Source organism: Cariama cristata, unplaced genomic scaffold (assembly GCF_000690535.1).
Source record: "Cariama cristata isolate BGI_N322 unplaced genomic scaffold, ASM69053v1 scaffold5446, whole genome shotgun sequence".
Lineage (NCBI taxonomy): Eukaryota > Metazoa > Chordata > Aves > Cariamiformes > Cariamidae > Cariama > Cariama cristata.
The window spans coordinates 70,897-88,073 of record NW_009621438.1 but is presented as its reverse complement, the minus strand read 5'-3'; the positions used below and the strand labels follow the sequence as shown (position 1 = coordinate 88,073).

General features: G+C 37.3%; 1 protein-coding gene across 1 annotated transcript in view; it reads left to right on the top strand.

The window, feature by feature from the left end:
- The window catches only part of SEPT7 (septin 7), a 63,374-nt gene that overhangs the window by 35,200 nt on the left and 10,997 nt on the right, over window positions 1-17,177 (top strand). Inside the window, exons 3-10 of the mRNA XM_009701955.1 lie at window positions 1,386-1,492; window positions 6,683-6,783; window positions 7,370-7,504; window positions 10,486-10,603; window positions 12,414-12,506; window positions 13,735-13,831; window positions 15,953-16,004; window positions 16,930-17,055. Of these exons, the coding sequence (XP_009700257.1) occupies window positions 1,386-1,492; window positions 6,683-6,783; window positions 7,370-7,504; window positions 10,486-10,603; window positions 12,414-12,506; window positions 13,735-13,831; window positions 15,953-16,004; window positions 16,930-17,055 (829 nt within the window). The remainder of the gene's footprint in view (window positions 1-1,385; window positions 1,493-6,682; window positions 6,784-7,369; window positions 7,505-10,485; window positions 10,604-12,413; window positions 12,507-13,734; window positions 13,832-15,952; window positions 16,005-16,929; window positions 17,056-17,177) is intronic.

Genomic DNA, 17,177 nt, shown 5'->3' with positions numbered 1-17,177 from the left:
TCTGAAGAACCAGCATTACTCCATAACGGGGCCAGCAGCTCTGGTTGCAATGTTTCATCAGCTGCTAATCCGTTTACAGTATAGCTGATCAGATTGCTCTGTTCGGTGCTGCAGAGACTTTGTGCTACACCAGTGTAATCGAGACGGCTGATGTGTGTAAGCTAGCTTGGGTATGAAATTGAGCTGGCTGTTACAGTGGAGACAAGGTCTTTTCTGCTGAGGTTCAGAACTACTTTCTGTTTTGTGTAACTCTCCATTACTTGCATTAACCCGGGACATTTCTCTCAAGCCGAGTTTTGAAGATTTCTGAGTTTAGTCTTTAAATCAACCATTACTTATTGGGGCTGGAGGGATTAATGGGTTAGGTTTTTTTCTTTTCAAAGTGTAGGGGCAGTGTAGCTCATTGTCCTCCCTCAGTGAAAGTATATAGTTTGCATCCAAATCTGTTAGCTTAAGAGCAAATTTCTTTGTGACTGTTTCTGTTTAGATCAATGTAGTAACAGCACTGCATGTGCAAACTTAAACAGAAAGCATCATTTTCATGTACTTTTTTCCTTAGTTCTCATGCCAGTGTGAATTGTCGTGTTGAAGTAGTTTCTTTATGATGGAAAACTAAGCAAAAGGCTTTTCTCTTTAAATGCTGTAATAAGTAGTTGATCTGAAATTCTTGCTTCTTTCTCTGTAGAGCTGTAAATGGGGGTAATCTTTGCTGTGGGAATTCTAACTGTATTTGCTTGGATTGTTGTGGCAGTAGTGTCTCCAGATTCTTTGCAAAGCTGACTTACTGTTGCTCATGAAAAAAATACCAAAAAAAAAAAAATCACCCAAACCCAAGATCCACTCCCCCTTCCCTGCCCCAACAACAACAAAATTCCCAGGCAAACCACATAGTTCTGAAACTTCATTTTGGCTTTTGTGGCTTTAGTAGTTAGACCAAAATAATCTGAATATCTCTTTCCATGTCCCACTGCTTTTTCTTTTTTCCCCTCCCTGACAATAAGACTCTCAAATAATACTTGAAATAAAGGAGATGGCTTAGTCTGCTTTGGCATTTTGATAGGAAGTCATACCAGGAAGATAGCTTGTTTATAAAATTTAATGTGGGGTAATACCATCTCTGTGTGTTGTAATGGGAGCAATGAAGAAGTGTTAAATGCATTCGGTACTTAATGTGATCAGAAAAATAATGTCTATAGAATCCAACAATGACAGTTGGATTTGCAGGGTTTTCCTTGAAGTTGGAAAAGATGATAGATTCTCAAAGCCTTAGAGTGCAGTGCATGTTTTCAGGTACTACGCTTCAAGAGTATTTGAAATGTAGATCTAAATATTTATACTCAGTGTGATACTCCTGGTTTTACTGAAACTGTTCTGTTTTCTTCCAGGTGAATCTGGACTGGGAAAATCAACATTAATCAACTCGTTATTCTTAACAGAATTGTATTCCCCGGAGTATCCAGGTCCTTCACACAGAATTAAAAAGACCGTACAGGTATGTCTGGGGTGGGAAAAACTGCAACTTTGAACAGTGTAACTTGCAATTTAGTAATGTAAGGTGATACAGTTGTCACATAAGCACCTATATTTCAAATAAGTTTAGCCATGATGTGAAGCACGAAGAAATACTCAGTGTGTCTTTCAAGGTACCTTTGCTATATAAAACTTCCAGGTTCTGAAACTTGTAGCCTGTTGAAGTGTGGGAGCCCTAAAGTGAAGTACTTCGTGTGCTACCCATGGGTTAGAAAACTCATATGGGTGCAGTCCTGTTTGGAAATGGAATGTTTTGTGATCAATGAAAATATTGAGTATATCCGTAGAAACGCATAGATGTGCGCTAAAACCCCTGACTGTTTAAGGCAGGCTTTGAGAAACCATGTATTAAAGGATTTGACTTGTGTAAGGACCTAAGGTATAAAAGCATCCACCAATCTTCTGCAGCCTGTATCCTTTGTGGTATATTTTAAACCTATAATAAGTTGTTATTCTGAAACGTATCAGGGACTAGGGTGACTGTTGGAAATAATAATCAGTGACTGTTGAAAAACTAAGTAGAAGAGTGACTTCTTTTTTTTTTATTGGAAGAGAGACAGAGTGTGATTTCATTACTGTTGATTACCCATTGGTTTAGTGAAAGCTAAGCCAGTTCAGGTTATGTTCATTGAATTATAGTTTAAAGAACTTAACCATGGGTTGGATTCCCTGTAATTGGAAGATTTTTTTTTTTTTCCTTAATTGGGAAAAGTCATAGGAAGAATTTACACACAAGCTAACAGAAGTATATACATCTTTCAAATGTAACTCAGTCTCACCCTGGCCAAAGGTGGATCAGTGTAAGAAAAATTAAACTAAAACTGTGTGTGTAGCTTCTGGAATCTGAGTTAAGTACTTTCATCTGTTAGGTAGCAAGATAGACGATCTGTTCATCCTGACCTTTTGAATTCTTCAGAGATGGTTTGATTTTTATTAATTTACTGGTTGAAGAAAACCCCCCATACTTTGCAGGAAGCTTCACTTAATTTTTTTTTTTTAATTTATTTGATTAGGCATGTAAAACTGGGGAAAAGAAAAAGGAGGGGAGGAGGCATGCTTGAACAGAGCCCTGGCTGAAAAGCCATTGCATTTTTTTCCTGCTTCGACTGTGGAGCTAAAGCCTGAGAGTGGCCAAGACCTAGCCAAAACTATTTTTGGTAGTGTCTATCATGACTTAGCAAATAATATGATTAGAATAAAATACATGTAAAGACCACCTTTCCCTTAGAAACTATTGCTTACTTTATCCAATCAGTATTTTTTTGTTTGAGTATACTTGTAGTGCAACATTGCTTTGCTCTCAGCTACTTCTTGTGATGAATGAAAAACCAGTAAGTGTAGTATTTTAAGGAGGAAATGGAAACTCTCTTATTTCAACGTCAATGTCTAAGTGAGGATAAAATTGTTTCCCCCTACAACCTTAAAAACTGTGTGTGCTAGCAACTATGTGTATGATGTGGAGGTGATTCCAGTCAAATATTAAACCAAAGGATTAACAGTGGGAGCTGCTATTTGGATCCATGGGATTTGCACTCTTTGCCAGTGTAAACCTTTCTAAGTTGAAGATGTCAAGGGTTTTGCAGGGTAGAGATGAGAGAGACCACCAGAGCATCCTAAAATGTTGGTGGTAATAGTCGTCTGCTCTTATGTGGTGGGAATAACTTATTGATCAGGAATTGTATAAGAGAGTCTCATACAGATAAATACAAACTGTGGTTTGGGCTCGAAAACAATTGCAATCTGACGTTGTTTTGTGAGGCAAAATTTTGTATTAATTTCATGGAAGACACAGAAAACCAGTTAATAGTAAATGATCTGCTGTCAGATGAATTCAAAGGAAACTTCTTCAGAAATGACAGGGGATGAAATATGTTTTATCTGATCATTATTTGACTATCTTAAATGGAGTATGGTAATGGCTTGTTTAATCCGTTAAAAGTAGTCAAGCTATAACAAGCATCATGTCGTGAATGCTGTGCAGTAACTGCCAAGGAGACCCGTGTGACCCAGTTGACTGGAGTGCGTGGGAAAATGGCTGTTTGGAGGAGCCTTTTATTAAAAAGTTTTAAATTCCAAGACTTGAACTAATGTTTTCCTTGAATCCCTTGGGAATACTTGTAAGTCAGATGATAGGACGCAGTTGGATGCTTAACTATGAATGACAGTAGTTTACAGTGATTTTCTGGATCTTTTCCAGATGTGGCTGCTTTCTGAGCCTTTGACTATGTATGGACACGTCCATTTAGGTTGGAAAAATGCAACTTTACAGAGGCTTTATGGCAGGTTCTTCACCTACTGTCTCTTACTAGTAGTCTGTACTGCTTACGATATATGGTGGATATGGTCTGATTGTCCACTACACAAGCATAGGACATTTAATTTGGTCAACTAATGGTTCTTGTTCTGTAGCTTTTGAAAACCCTGTTCTGATAGCAAGATACCTACGTGCATTTATGAAAAGTGAGAATAAATGTAAACCCTCACCACTCAGTAAGGTATTAGCACTGTCTGCAGAGATGGAGTTACTGCAGGCCATTTGTCACACCGTGACTTCACAAATTCAGCCACATGTTTTACAAGCATACAGAATCAGGAAAAACGTTTGGTGTGGCATTTCTGAGGATCTCCTGACTTTCATTTTCCTTTGTTATAAACACGCATTCAAGATAATGTTTTATTAATTGCCTCTTTTGTAAAAGCATTCCACCGTGAGTGCTTAATAATTTAATAGTTCTTGCTGGGAATTTTTGTGCTGGAGAATAAAGCTGATACTCTGTAGCACTTGGCAAGAGTACAGCTCTTAAAGTTATCATCGCTAGTATTTTGATAGTGTTACGGGTTTCTTATACTTGCAGAGAGCTTGGTTATAGGAGAGCTTTGTGGTCACTATATGCAAGATAGCAAAAAGAATGCGAGGAATCAGAAGTTAATCTCCTTTGTGCTAAAGCTTGTGAGTAGTAAACTTTTGGCTGAGTTGACCGTGTGGCTGGGGATTACTGTCTTGAGTTCTGGCATCGATTGTGTACAATAAAATTTCTCTATAGAATTCTTGGGGAGGGGCGAGGATACATTCACCACCATTACAAGATAAGTTTTTAAAGCACTGCATGTGTTCCTAGGTTCTCAAGGCTTTGAACTGGATGCTTTTGGAAGGATAGGAGTTACACAGTTAGGGAAAGGGTAACTAGGTGGTGTCAGGCTGGTGTGTGTGTGTGTGTTGAGTTTTGGTTTTTTGTTTTTTGTTTTTTTTTTTTTAAATCTTCCTAACCTTGCAGTAAGGCCTGCTCAAGTAGAAGATTGAATTGCATGGCCTTGAAGTCCACCTTAGCTTGGATTCTTCTGTGACTAGCATCCAGGTAGCCCAGTGTTGGGAACTCTTGTTTTATGAAGGTGCCTTACTGGTTTGGGTTTTTTTGTCTTTTTTGTTAGGTGAAGAACCAGCTATGATGATTGCATGCTGTAGACAGCCGTAGTATAGCTGAGTTAATTTTTTGAGACCTGGCAGTGAAAGGGATTGATCTGGCTTGGATAGGTTTGCTACTGATGAGTAGATAAAAAAATGCATCTTGCATATTCAAGAGGTTAAATACGGAGTTTTCTCTGCAGTTAGTTAGTGTTTTCTGTGTTCTGTATATTCTGTTCTGAATTAGAATCAGTGTTTTGCTTGTGCAAGAGGTATTTAGTATGATTTTCTGCAGAGTGTTAATTTGTCTTGTAGATTTACATTGCATCACATACACAGTGATTACAAAGTGTTTACAAAAATGCTCAGGTGTGGCTGTGAGAGAGTCTTTCACCTATATAACGAGGGATCTGCAAGCACCTAAGCAGCATTGGTATGATCTCTCTCAAATCTTGAGCTGGTCAGGAGACCATCCAGATGGATTTATTATCCAAGTTTCTGCTCTCTCTCAAAGTTCATTACTGAATGTTCTTGCAGGTGTTCACCTAGTGAAATACAACTTTCTTTTCTCTTCCCAGTTAGGGTTCAGGAGGCTTAAGAAATGTTAAGGAATGAGCAACAAGGTGACATCAATGTCTGCTAGTTCTGAATAAACGGCTCGTGCGGTTGATTTCTTAAATCTGTATCTAGAAAACGGCGGCACTAGTGATTTAATAGAAAATGTCTTAATATTGGGGAAGAAACTATGATTAAATGTAGCAATTGGAAAGAGCCAGCATGCTAACATGAGTTTGTTCTTACTGCTGTGGCTCAGACTGACTGATACAACAGTGGTGTACAGCGCTTTTTCAGGCAGATACACCTGACGTTGGTATTATCAGTAATTACTGAGATTTTAGTAGAAGGAAGGGGATAGCAGTCCATTTGTTGTTGAGCCTGGGTTTTCTGTGTCATGACATGCTTAATCTGTTTGACATGCTTACTGCAAGCTGACTGAGCTGTGCTGCAGATGGGTGGTCACAACTCGAGGCACGCGTTCCTACGCCCAGATCTTGCATCATGCCTTGTGCTGATGCAGTTGCCTTCTGAGCCAGGTTTCCATCAGTGACCTGAGCTAACAGGAACCAATCCATTACGGTCACGTGAGGTCTCGCTCAGCAGATTGCAGCTAGATTGTATTACTTTCCAATATCAATCTGTTTGTAACAGGAAACCATCATTTTCTATGATTCCTTTCCCAAGCATTATACCAGCTGAAGAATAAATGTGTTCTTAAATACATTAAAAGGACTAGAAATGTAGTGTCTGAGGTGTCTGGGGAGAGGATTAGTTTTGAAAAGTGTAATTTTCTTTGAAGTGACCAAAGTTGACAATTTCATCAAGTATAATGCCTGGTTTATCAGTGTCTGGATATCTCAGAACATATTTTTTAATACTGGCATTAGTATTGTTGGTTAAGGCTTTTCCTGTTTTGACAGGAGTTAGAGTATTAAGATATCCTATGTACTTGGGTGGGTTCTTTTACCACTGACTATTTAAATTATGATCCTTTTTTTTTCTTTAAAAAAATAAAAAATTATTATCAAATTACTGGGATTTTTTCTAAGCAAAACATGGACCTAGTATCCCTCTGAAGCAGAAAAGTTAGCAATTCTTTGTCAGACTTCTTATTCCTTGAATGCTTTTCCTAGTGTTTAAGATAGGTGACTAAATTGCTAAAAATTTAATCTTGCATTATTCATTTTACAGGTTGAGCAGTCAAAAGTTTTAATCAAAGAGGGTGGTGTTCAGTTACTACTTACAATAGTTGACACACCAGGATTTGGAGATGCTGTGGATAATAGTAATTGGTAAGACAATCTTTGTATGTTCTTCCACAATAATTCTGAATTGTATTTTGTGTGTGTGAGAGAGAATACCTTGTGACTTTTTTTAAATGCACACTTTGATCTTCAGTTAAAATATTAACGCTTTTAAACTTTTCAGTTAGCTGAAAACTTTCACTACTGTAATTCCAAGTGCCTGTATAACTTGATTGAAAGGCTATCAGCTTTTCTCTTTAAAGTGAATGGAGCATTTGGGTCTTTATCTACATGTGCAATGTGCAGAACTGACTTCTGTGCTGTCACAAGATGTGACCAGTAAAGCATATTCCTTTGGCTGCTATTCTTAAGTGTTCTATTTAATGCTATTACAATGAAGGTAATTGTGTTTGAAAGGGTTTTTCAGTGAACTCACAAATTGTATCTTCAGAGCTACATAACTCGGTTGTGCATTGAGGAACTGGTCACTTAAAATGTGCTGTGCTGAAGTCTCTTTAAAAAAAAAAAAAAAGGCAAGCCATGGGGAAATAGTGTACATCTATTTTTTAGCAAAGACAGACCTTTTTACGTAAATGATATAACTTACAGGTTTTTATTCATGTAACCTCTGCAGTTGGCAGCCAGTTATCGACTACATTGACAGTAAATTTGAGGACTACCTGAATGCAGAATCTCGAGTGAACAGACGTCAGATGCCAGATAATAGAGTGCAGTGTTGTTTATACTTCATTGCTCCTTCAGGACATGGGTTTGTATTACTGTATTTTATGTTTCCTTTCTCTATCTTATCTCAGATAAACATCCAAATTTGGCATTCCTAGTTATGTAAAGTTCCAAATAGGATTTTCTTAATGGCCTGCAGACAACGCCTAATTTCAAAGATGAACTTACTTTGGCTTGTCAAACATCAGCAAGCCGGACAGGTAGTAAGTTAGAACACCAGAAAACATGATTGCACATTAATTCCATAACAAGAAAAATAGTATTAGAGCAATTAAAAATACACAGCTGTTCACAAGTGCCAGGTCTGTTTGTGATCTATATATCTTTTATTCACATTAGGAGGAGAAACTTGTTGACACTTTAAGTGACAGCATTTTTCCTTTCCATTCTCCCTCCCTCCCTTTGACTTTAATGATAAATTGAAGATGGGAAGTTTCAAGCATCCTTATAAGCACGTTTTACTTCACCTGGGGTGTAATCTTTTGTCTAGTGGCAATTCCAATATAGACATTCTGAATTTTTTCAACTATTATGCAATCTTCCACCCCTGCTTAGTTTTTAACTTGATCAGACTTCTATCTAGTGGTAGAGAGAGAGAACTGCATTTCCAGGGTGTATTTATTAGATGCAGATTGACTATATCTGAAATTGGTTGCTCAGCATTTTATCATTGTATTACAACTGATTAAATTTATCAGAGACTCTTAAGTTATACCGTCAAAACCAGAAGGGAGGAGAAGATAAGTAGCCTATTCTGTTGTATGGGTCAAAAGTAGTAAAACTTGTTGAAGGGAGTGATGAAGGAATTCTGAGAAATATTCCTCGGGCAGTGAAAAATGCCAACTATTACACTCAGCTTCTGTAACTAACATTGGAATGGTTCTAATCATTTTGAACTAGACAGAGACTTCTCAAATTTGGAAGCAAGTATTGGGGGATGAAGAAGAGTTTTTCTTAGGTAGACTTGCCTTAATTAAACGTTGTTGTTGTTGTTCAACATGCATGTTTGTAGTGTCAGTTTTGCTCAACATGCATGTCAGTTTTAAATGCAAACACTTGAATCTTTGGCATACGCTGTGTTACTAGTGTGCAAAATCAAAATGTTCTTTAAATAAAGGGAAGGTGAGCCATTCCTTTTGTTAGTCTTTTTTGAGCTAACTTTCAGATTCTTCAAAAAACATTTACCTTCCCTCCGTACCCTCACACCCCGCTTTATCCATTAAAACTTTCCAAACCAGTAGGGGGTACAGATTGTTTGTAAGGAAAAATAAAGATAATGCTTCAGATGAATTCAGTTTTGATCACTGATTTGTGAGGCTGAAAGCTGGAAAAGTAAGTTCTTTGTACAGATGTTTCATGGTCTTCTTGGAGGGACGGGGAAGTGTAAAGTTGAGCTAGGTTTGCATGGTATTTTTCAATTGCTGGAGTAAATGCTTGGAATTGTCATCTAATTAAGGAAATGAATGGAGCACAGAGAATATTGGTGCTGCTGTTAGCATTCATTTCCTCTTTTAAGATCCTGTCTTCTCTGAAAGGACATTGCTCACTTCCTACTTGGTTTTTGTGGCAGGTTGGTCTTCAGTTGTGTTTCCTGTGCAGACGGCAGCACATGTAACTTGTCCAGTAGTGTACTCCTCACTCTTAATGCATGATTGTATTTAAGTTGAATTAAAGCATTTGTGGGTGAACGTACTTCTGTTTGTCCTTATGACTTAATAAATTTGTAAAAGCCAGCTTGTTACAATTCATAAAGAAAAAAAAAATTGCCATTTAGGTCCTTCCATTGAATGCATCTCACCATTTTTAGCTGGTACACCTGTAAACATCAGAACTGATGGGTTAGTTTGTGTGGGGGTATGGGGAGAGAATGAAGTGGGCAGGAGGAACCTTCCAGGTAAGTGAATGGGGTGATAATGAATTGCAGCCTCTTTCTGCAGTTCTAGGGTCTTTACACGTATAAGTTTCATGCTTCACTGTAAAGTCAAGACCTTGTGGTGCGTGCTATTGTCGTTCTGAACTATTCTGCTTTGGCAACTGCCCTTTAGCCTGGTGTTGCCCTACTAGCTTTTTGAAGCGAGGAGAGGGAAAGCACGTTAAGGTGACTGGATAGCCAAACCAGTGCTCTTAATCTAATTAACGTTAGCTATTGAATGGAAACATGTTGAGAAGCTGAGAAGAATTCAGTGGCAGGTAGAAAATGTTAAGGTGAGGTTAAGTATGTGTTCTTTAACACTTTCTTTATTCTTTTTATATGGTTTGGAGAAGAAGCTAAATTTGAGTACCAAATGAATCTGGTTTTAATGTTCCTAATCCTAATTTCTTTTATATGAGAAATGATCTTCTTGAATCCTTTAAGCCTGACTGAACTTGCTGTAATTCTGAAGCATTAATGTATCAAAACCTCTGTGGCTTTACTTTAATAAGCAGGAAATATTGACCACTTTGATCTATATTGATGGTTTTGTATACCCACCGGGTGGGTGTTACAGTTTTTATACCATTGTCAGCCTTTGGTCTTTTTGTTATACATCGTGATTTAGAGATAAAACATTTGTACTTCATTTGTACACAGGCCACAGAGTTTACCGTCTTTGGCACTCTAATGTATAAAAAAAATCTCATAGCCCACTCTCAGGAAGAAGCATACAGATAAACATGACTTTCAGAAACTGAAACTGCGTATGTGAACAGAGCATGATTCACAGCTTTAAACTCTTACCAGTCTGGCTTTAAATGAGACTATCTTCCAGCTAACACCGCCAGCTTTACTACCTTCATAGGAGAGTCTCACAACTGCTAGTAATACTAACTTAGGACTTACTCTTCTGGTATTCTAGAATTCCAGAGGATTTCCTATAGCAGTTGCAGATAGCCTTTTGAATTTCATTCAAGCATCTATCACTCATAAATCAGTGTCTTAAGAGTAGTTGTCAGGACAAATATCAAATCATTTGTACATTCTTGTTTAATTAATATAAATTGCAAAGTTCTACTGCTGTCTTTCAGACTTAAGCCTTTGGATATAGAGTTTATGAAGCGCCTGCATGAAAAAGTGAATATCATTCCACTTATTGCCAAAGCAGACACGCTTACACCCGAGGAATGCCAACAGTTTAAAAAACAGGTGAGTTGGAAGATTAATATTTACAACATGGGATTATTTAGTAAGTTGATCCCTATGGAAATGGTGAGATTTAACTTCTTACATGCAAAGTTTAAACCCTGAAGCAATGACTTGAGACAGCAAAGCTAAGTAATTTATATCTCTAGATTTAATTATATTTCTTGGTGAAATAGTCTTGTTTGTATCCTCAGGGGAAGAGGTTTCAGGTGTAGTATGATTCTTGGCAAGTGAAATAATTCAGTGATGAGATAAAAATCAGTGAGGGAGGAAGGAAGCTTTCAAGATTTATGTACCTAACAGAAGTTGTGTGTTTTAAAAAGGGAGGGTATTTAACAATATCACAGTATTATTGATTGTATTGTGGTACACACTTTTGTGGTGTTGTGCTGTATTTATTAAAGATGCGTCAGGTATTAGATGAGAATCAGTGTACCTGTTGCTCAGTCTTGGGCTGTGATAATGCATTTTAAGGATGGTGAGATAATTCTAACATTAATACAACTGATATAATTTCTTTGTATAAATTTGATATTAATGTCTCCAAGTGGTTTTTTATGTTTTATTTCAACTACCTGATCAGAGTAGAACATTTAGGCTTTGTTGTTTTGTATGAGGAGGATAAGGAGGACTCAGAACAGGACAAGACATGAAGTTTGTTTTATTGAACTATGTCCAGTCGTAGTTTAGAAGAACACAGGTTCTGAAAAGAAGTTGGCATTAAGAGATGTTTGTGCAAAGATCTCAATTTAAGACTAAAAATTTAAGGACATCTTCTGCCTTGGAGAAACTTAAGCAAGGTGCTATAGACCTGAAGTCTGTTTTGGTTGCATTTCGGGGAGGGGGGGGGTGGTGATGTAAAGGGGGGAAAAATGGTAGAACGCAGAATATTTCTTAATATATAAGCAGCTTTATCAATGAGCTGATGTTAAATAGGGGAGACTTTCCCAAATCAAACTTTGAAAATAAGTTCTTGCATGAATTGGAGACTTAATGTTCTTATATGATTGCAAACCCATGAACCAGAAATATTTCCTAGGGCTATGCAGTGTAGCTCTCAGCTAAATGATCTAATATTTTTTCCATTCTAAAAATCTGGAAAACTAATCAGCTTGTTTTTAAAAATACCCTTCAGACAAATCGAGCACCAAAGCAGAACAGTCTCATTTTTGATTATGCTGTCAGTTATTCTTAAATTTTCATTAGTGCTTGCAAATATTTTTCAACACAACTAACTGCTAGAGTCAGTCCATGAGTCACCAGCCCTATTAAAACTGGCAGGTGATCCTGCTTCAAGCAACTGATGCTCAGGTGAGGTAGAAGCAGAAAAGAATAGGAGTGACAGCAGTAGCTATTGTGGGAACTCAAAAGGTTGAAGAATGCCTACAGTTATCTGTTCAAATCTCTGTTTTTTTAAGGGACTCAATTTCAAGACTAGTCTGAGAGTTTAAGCTGTATTGTATTAGTTTTTGTGTGTGCAGGTAGAATTCCCATTAGTGTAAATCTCTGTTTGCCCCATTGTAGAAAACTGACATTGATTTTTGCTGCCTTGCGTTGATGGATAGTATTCTGGTAGCTGTGAAGCTCTGGCTCTCATCCTGTCTTCTCCTGGCTAAGGAGAAATGCTCATGCTGGTAATCCCTTGGGGTCACCTGATGGTGTTAAACGTGTGCAAGTTTTGTGATGTAACTTAGTCACCTTGATATGCAAGGATCTTCCATATCAAGCAAAAGGAGGGAGAATCAGATTGCAGCGAGAAATGGAGTTACTGCAAAGTATGAATTCCTCAAACAAGTAACATTTTTGTTTTTAGATAATGAAAGAAATCCAAGAACACAAAATTAAAATATATGAATTTCCAGAAACAGATGATGAAGAAGAAAATAAGATTGTTAAAAAGATAAAGGTAAATAATTTTCTTTTGAAAAACTACTTACTAGGTAGGGGGAACAGTAGAGAATTAAAAGCTTTTTATCATTAATGAAGAGCCCACCAAAATGCTTAGAAGATAAAAATCAGATGTAAAGCTGTTCTAAGAGTCACTGTTCCTCAGCAGAGGCAATGAATGACACTCTTAGACGGATGACTTAAGTCTTTTAATGGCTAAAATTCAGAATGAGAGCACTAGATCACCTGTTCATTTACTAAACTCTTAAAAGATCACTTTCTTTTTATTCCATCCCTATTTGACTTTTATCCACCTACCACATTTTGTTTGATTCTGAGCTTTGAAGGAGGCAAGAGCAGTCTTTCAGACAGAGGTGTGCAGTGGCACAGAGTCTGTGCATTACAGTTAATAGCTGACTAATTGATACACTGAAACGTTAATGGAGACGAATGACTAAAGAAAATCAAAAGGACTATCAGACTGTTCAAGGGCTTTTTCTTTGTTTACTTGTGTTTTTTGGTCTGTTTTTTTATGTTGGAGTCCATCTTGTGTACGTTTCTTGAGCCTTGCTTCTGTTTGTTCAGTAGCTTTAACAGCCTGTAAGAGCTTTTAAATTTTTTTGTTGCTGTGGGAATCACGTAAGATAGATAAACACAAATAGCACAAATGAAAGGAAGATATTCTGGGAATAAGCCTAAAGGAGAAGAGCAGAACAAAGGCAAGGACAAAAGTTCAAAATATTTAGGTTTGTACACTGTTCCTTTCAGCTACTTGAAGCTGCTCTTGGCTCCTTTGTTGCTTGTTACACTGGAGGGATTTTTGGTTCAGCTGAAAACAAGAACTTGAGGTAGTTCTCTGCCACACCTTTGAAAAGTGGGTACAAGATCCAGTCAAAGTAACAGTCCTTGTAGCCAGTGGGAATATGAATTGATAAATAATTACTGTGCCGTTGAGTAAATAGGATATGGTTCGCCTGTTGCCTAGCTTACTAAGTAACAGTAAGGTCTGTTTCTTAACTAAATTTATGGACTACAACAGTGTTAAGGAATTTCAGAGTGGGGTGTGTGTATATAAATGTCATTAAACTAGGCAGAGGTTAGTAAACAACTATTCTTGCACTCCGGGTAAGCTGCATTGCAGTGTTAAAGCACCAAACTAGTTTATGACAAGTATAAACATGGGCATGCTTTCAGTATCTTTTGGCAGTAGAAATTTTGTTTTTTTAAAGTGATACTTTATCTTGTAGGACCGTTTACCTCTTGCTGTGGTAGGTAGTAATACGATCATTGAAGTCAATGGCAAGAGAGTTAGAGGAAGGCAGTACCCATGGGGTGTTGCAGAAGGTAAGGCTTTCTCGTTATTTTTTTAATCCATTTAGGACTTAGTAGACATGAACCTGTACTTGAAATGTTTGAATTGTTTCAGTTGAATGTGCTTCGGTCTGGAAATTTATTGAATATACCATTTTGTTACTCTGACAGTCTTGGAACAAGGTAAAGGTTCAGCAACGTGTAACGTTGAAAGCAGATTCCTGTTGAAGCCTCAGTGAGGAACTGTAAAACCTGTAGTAACTTACTGCAGTTAATGATGAGGCTTAGATTACAACTTTTTGCTGGCATTCTTATTTTAACTGTTTTCATATAAAAACTGTGTATTTCTTAAGCTCTTCTTTCTAGAGTATTCACATCATAAATGTTAATTTGAGCAGCTTGACGAGCATAAACTGAATTTAAAGATTCTGGAAGAATTTGGTTTTTTCCCAAAACATCTGAGTCTTAATTGCTAGGGTGTAGCAACAGGAAGTACCTGGTAATGAATTGAATACTTTAAACACTATTGTTTGGAGGGTTTTTTGTTTGTTTGTTTTAATTGATTTAAAACTTACTTTCTACTGTTATAGAGGTTTGAAGATAACTGTGTGTTCTTCTGGCAACCATTGCTTGTGCTTTAATGCTGTTCACTTATTTCAAATAGCACGTGGCATGGCTTGCACCATGCTGTATAGTGAAGCAATCGCTATTACACTGTTTTTCCATGATCATTGAACTTTTTCCTTGTAATGTGCATATATTGAATAAAGAGAAGATTTTTTTTTTTCCCCCCTCACTGTTTTTGCCTTTCGAGGGCAATGGACTAGAAATTTGTAAAAATTTACAGTGTAAAATAGACAAAAAAAACCCCAACCAACAAGCAGTGTGTGGACTAATACTTTAAAGAGAAATGCTGTAGCACTTTGAAGTGTGTGTCTGGCAGGAAATGAGGTTTGGCAGAAAGTAAAAACCAGCTGCACCAGAGAGGATCAAGCTTTATTTAAGGCTCTGGCGTTAGTGTTTGGAGATGTACAAAATGGTGCTGCTTTTCTTTATTTTAAAACAAACTTCATAAATGTTTCACAGTCGTGTGATTGTACAACTTTTGGAAGGGAAGAACTAACCTAACGAAAAGGAATCTCTTTAAGTGGCTTTGAGTCTGTCAGCTAAGGACAGAATACTCAGAGACCATGCTTTTTTGGGAGTATGACTTCATTTACCATCTGAACGGAACTTACCAGTTTGTGTAAAAACCGTGAAATAAAATAATGCAGGAGTGCAGATACAAGGTGAACACAACAAGAGGCTACATGCTTTATTTTTCTGTAGGATTCACTGAACTTATTTGAGTTATTTTAATTCCTTCATCGTGTTTTTCTTCCTCCTTCTCATGAAAATGTCCCCCTCTACTTCAGGCGCACATTAGAACCTGCCTTGTGCCTTTCGTTTGTGTGTGCCAAGAGCTTTGTGTGTTGCCTTCTCTGCCTGCACGCCAGAATTCTGGGGTGTGCATTTTTCTCCAGTGTCATTTCATTATCTGTCAGAGAAATGCCACTCACAGCATCAACCTCTTCTACAGCCTTGGAATGACAGGCACAGTGGAATAGGTGACATTTAATGACAGCTGACAATGCTCTCTTTTGGTCTGTAGGCAGATGCATCAAATTAAATATACAGCCTTCCTTTGCTAGTTAGTAAAGACCTAAACCCACATTAAAATTAAAATTAAGACTTTTGCAACTCATTTGGTGAGACACGGAGAAATAGATTGTGTTAAGTCTGTCTTCTAAAGACTGAGGTCTTCAGTTAGTGTCTAATCCTTATAGAGCTGTGCTGGCAGGGACTTGAAAGGATCATAAAGTTAGTTAAACTAGCAAAACTGTTGTTTCTGTTGCGGTAGCTTATTCTGCTGTACTGACCCTGAGTACCATTTGCCCATACGGCTTAGGGGAGCATAGGAACTTTGCTGGTAAGGTATATTGATATAGTTAATACTCTCCTACTGTTAACAAGCATACCATTTGAGTAAGGAAAGGCTGGAAGCAGTCCGTTGTTGGAATGAATGTAGGAGATGGGTGACATCAAAAAGCCTTACCTCTGTGTAAGGCACATACTTCGGTTGGCATCTCAACAAAAATTCACCTCTCTTTGCAGTTGAAAATGGTGAACACTGTGACTTCACAATTCTGAGGAACATGTTGATAAGGTAAGTAACTTACAGGTAACATTAAGTTTTCTAGTATGTCCAAGAGATTGGGAAGTCACATATTGGACAAAAAAGGATTTGAGCTAGTGAGTTTGTGTTAATCCCCATATTTTTAATTGCAAACAGTATCTTACACTTTGTGATATCTTGTTTAACCACATATTTAGCAAGCAGTGGTGACAGTGATGATTTTTTTTTTAAACAGTTCTCTTTACTTTCTGACTGCTTGTTCTTGAAAATTGTGATAAACCTTAGGAACCCGAGTTGTCTGTTAGGGCTGATGTCTACTTAGTTGTAGGCTTTTTAAAAAAATTTTCAGTGCTTCAGTTGTCTAAAGCAAGACTGCTTGTGCTTCATTGTGTTAGGTGTCGAGTCCTGTACTTCAGCAGTTCAGTAAGTGACATCTGCTGTAACAACTGTGTTAGTGTGATTATTAAACTTTGCTTTTCTCCAGGCTGATGATAGAAAATTATTAAAGGAAGCTAATATTTGTATCTTAGTCTTGAACTTTACATTTAGCTTTTGCAGACTTAAAAGATATGAACCAGGAAGTTTTAGCTTGTTTATTGTTTCTTGCCTGACATGCTTTGGCGCACTGACTACAGTAATAATACACGGTTTTCATATCTCTTCTTCAAATATTTGCAAGTTTATCCACAGAACTCAAATTTTTCAAAGATTGTGAGTTAATGTTTGGAACATTGCAAACTTGAGATAGGTCAGTGCAAAATTAATCTGGTATTTCTGGGACTGCTGTCTTGATAGCTCTAATTTAAATGAAAGAATGACAACATTGTGGGGAATGGGACATTAATGGAAGGATATAATTTAATTAAGTCAATCTGCAAAATGAACATGAACTGATTTTTCAGATGATACTATTTTGTATTTGTGCACTAAGCTGATAAATTACACTTATTGACAGAACTCACATGCAGGACCTGAAGGATGTCACTAACAATGTACATTATGAGAACTATAGAAGCAGAAAACTGGCAGCTGTTACATACAACGGTGTTGACAACAACAAAAATAAAGGGCAGCTAACAAAGTAAGTTCTTGTTAAGGTTGTATTGCACTCTAATGTTTTAGGTTGGTTGGTTGGTTTTGTGTATGTGTGGTGGGATTTTTGGTTTTAGGAGATTTTTGCGGGGGGATGGGGGAGTGGGGAGA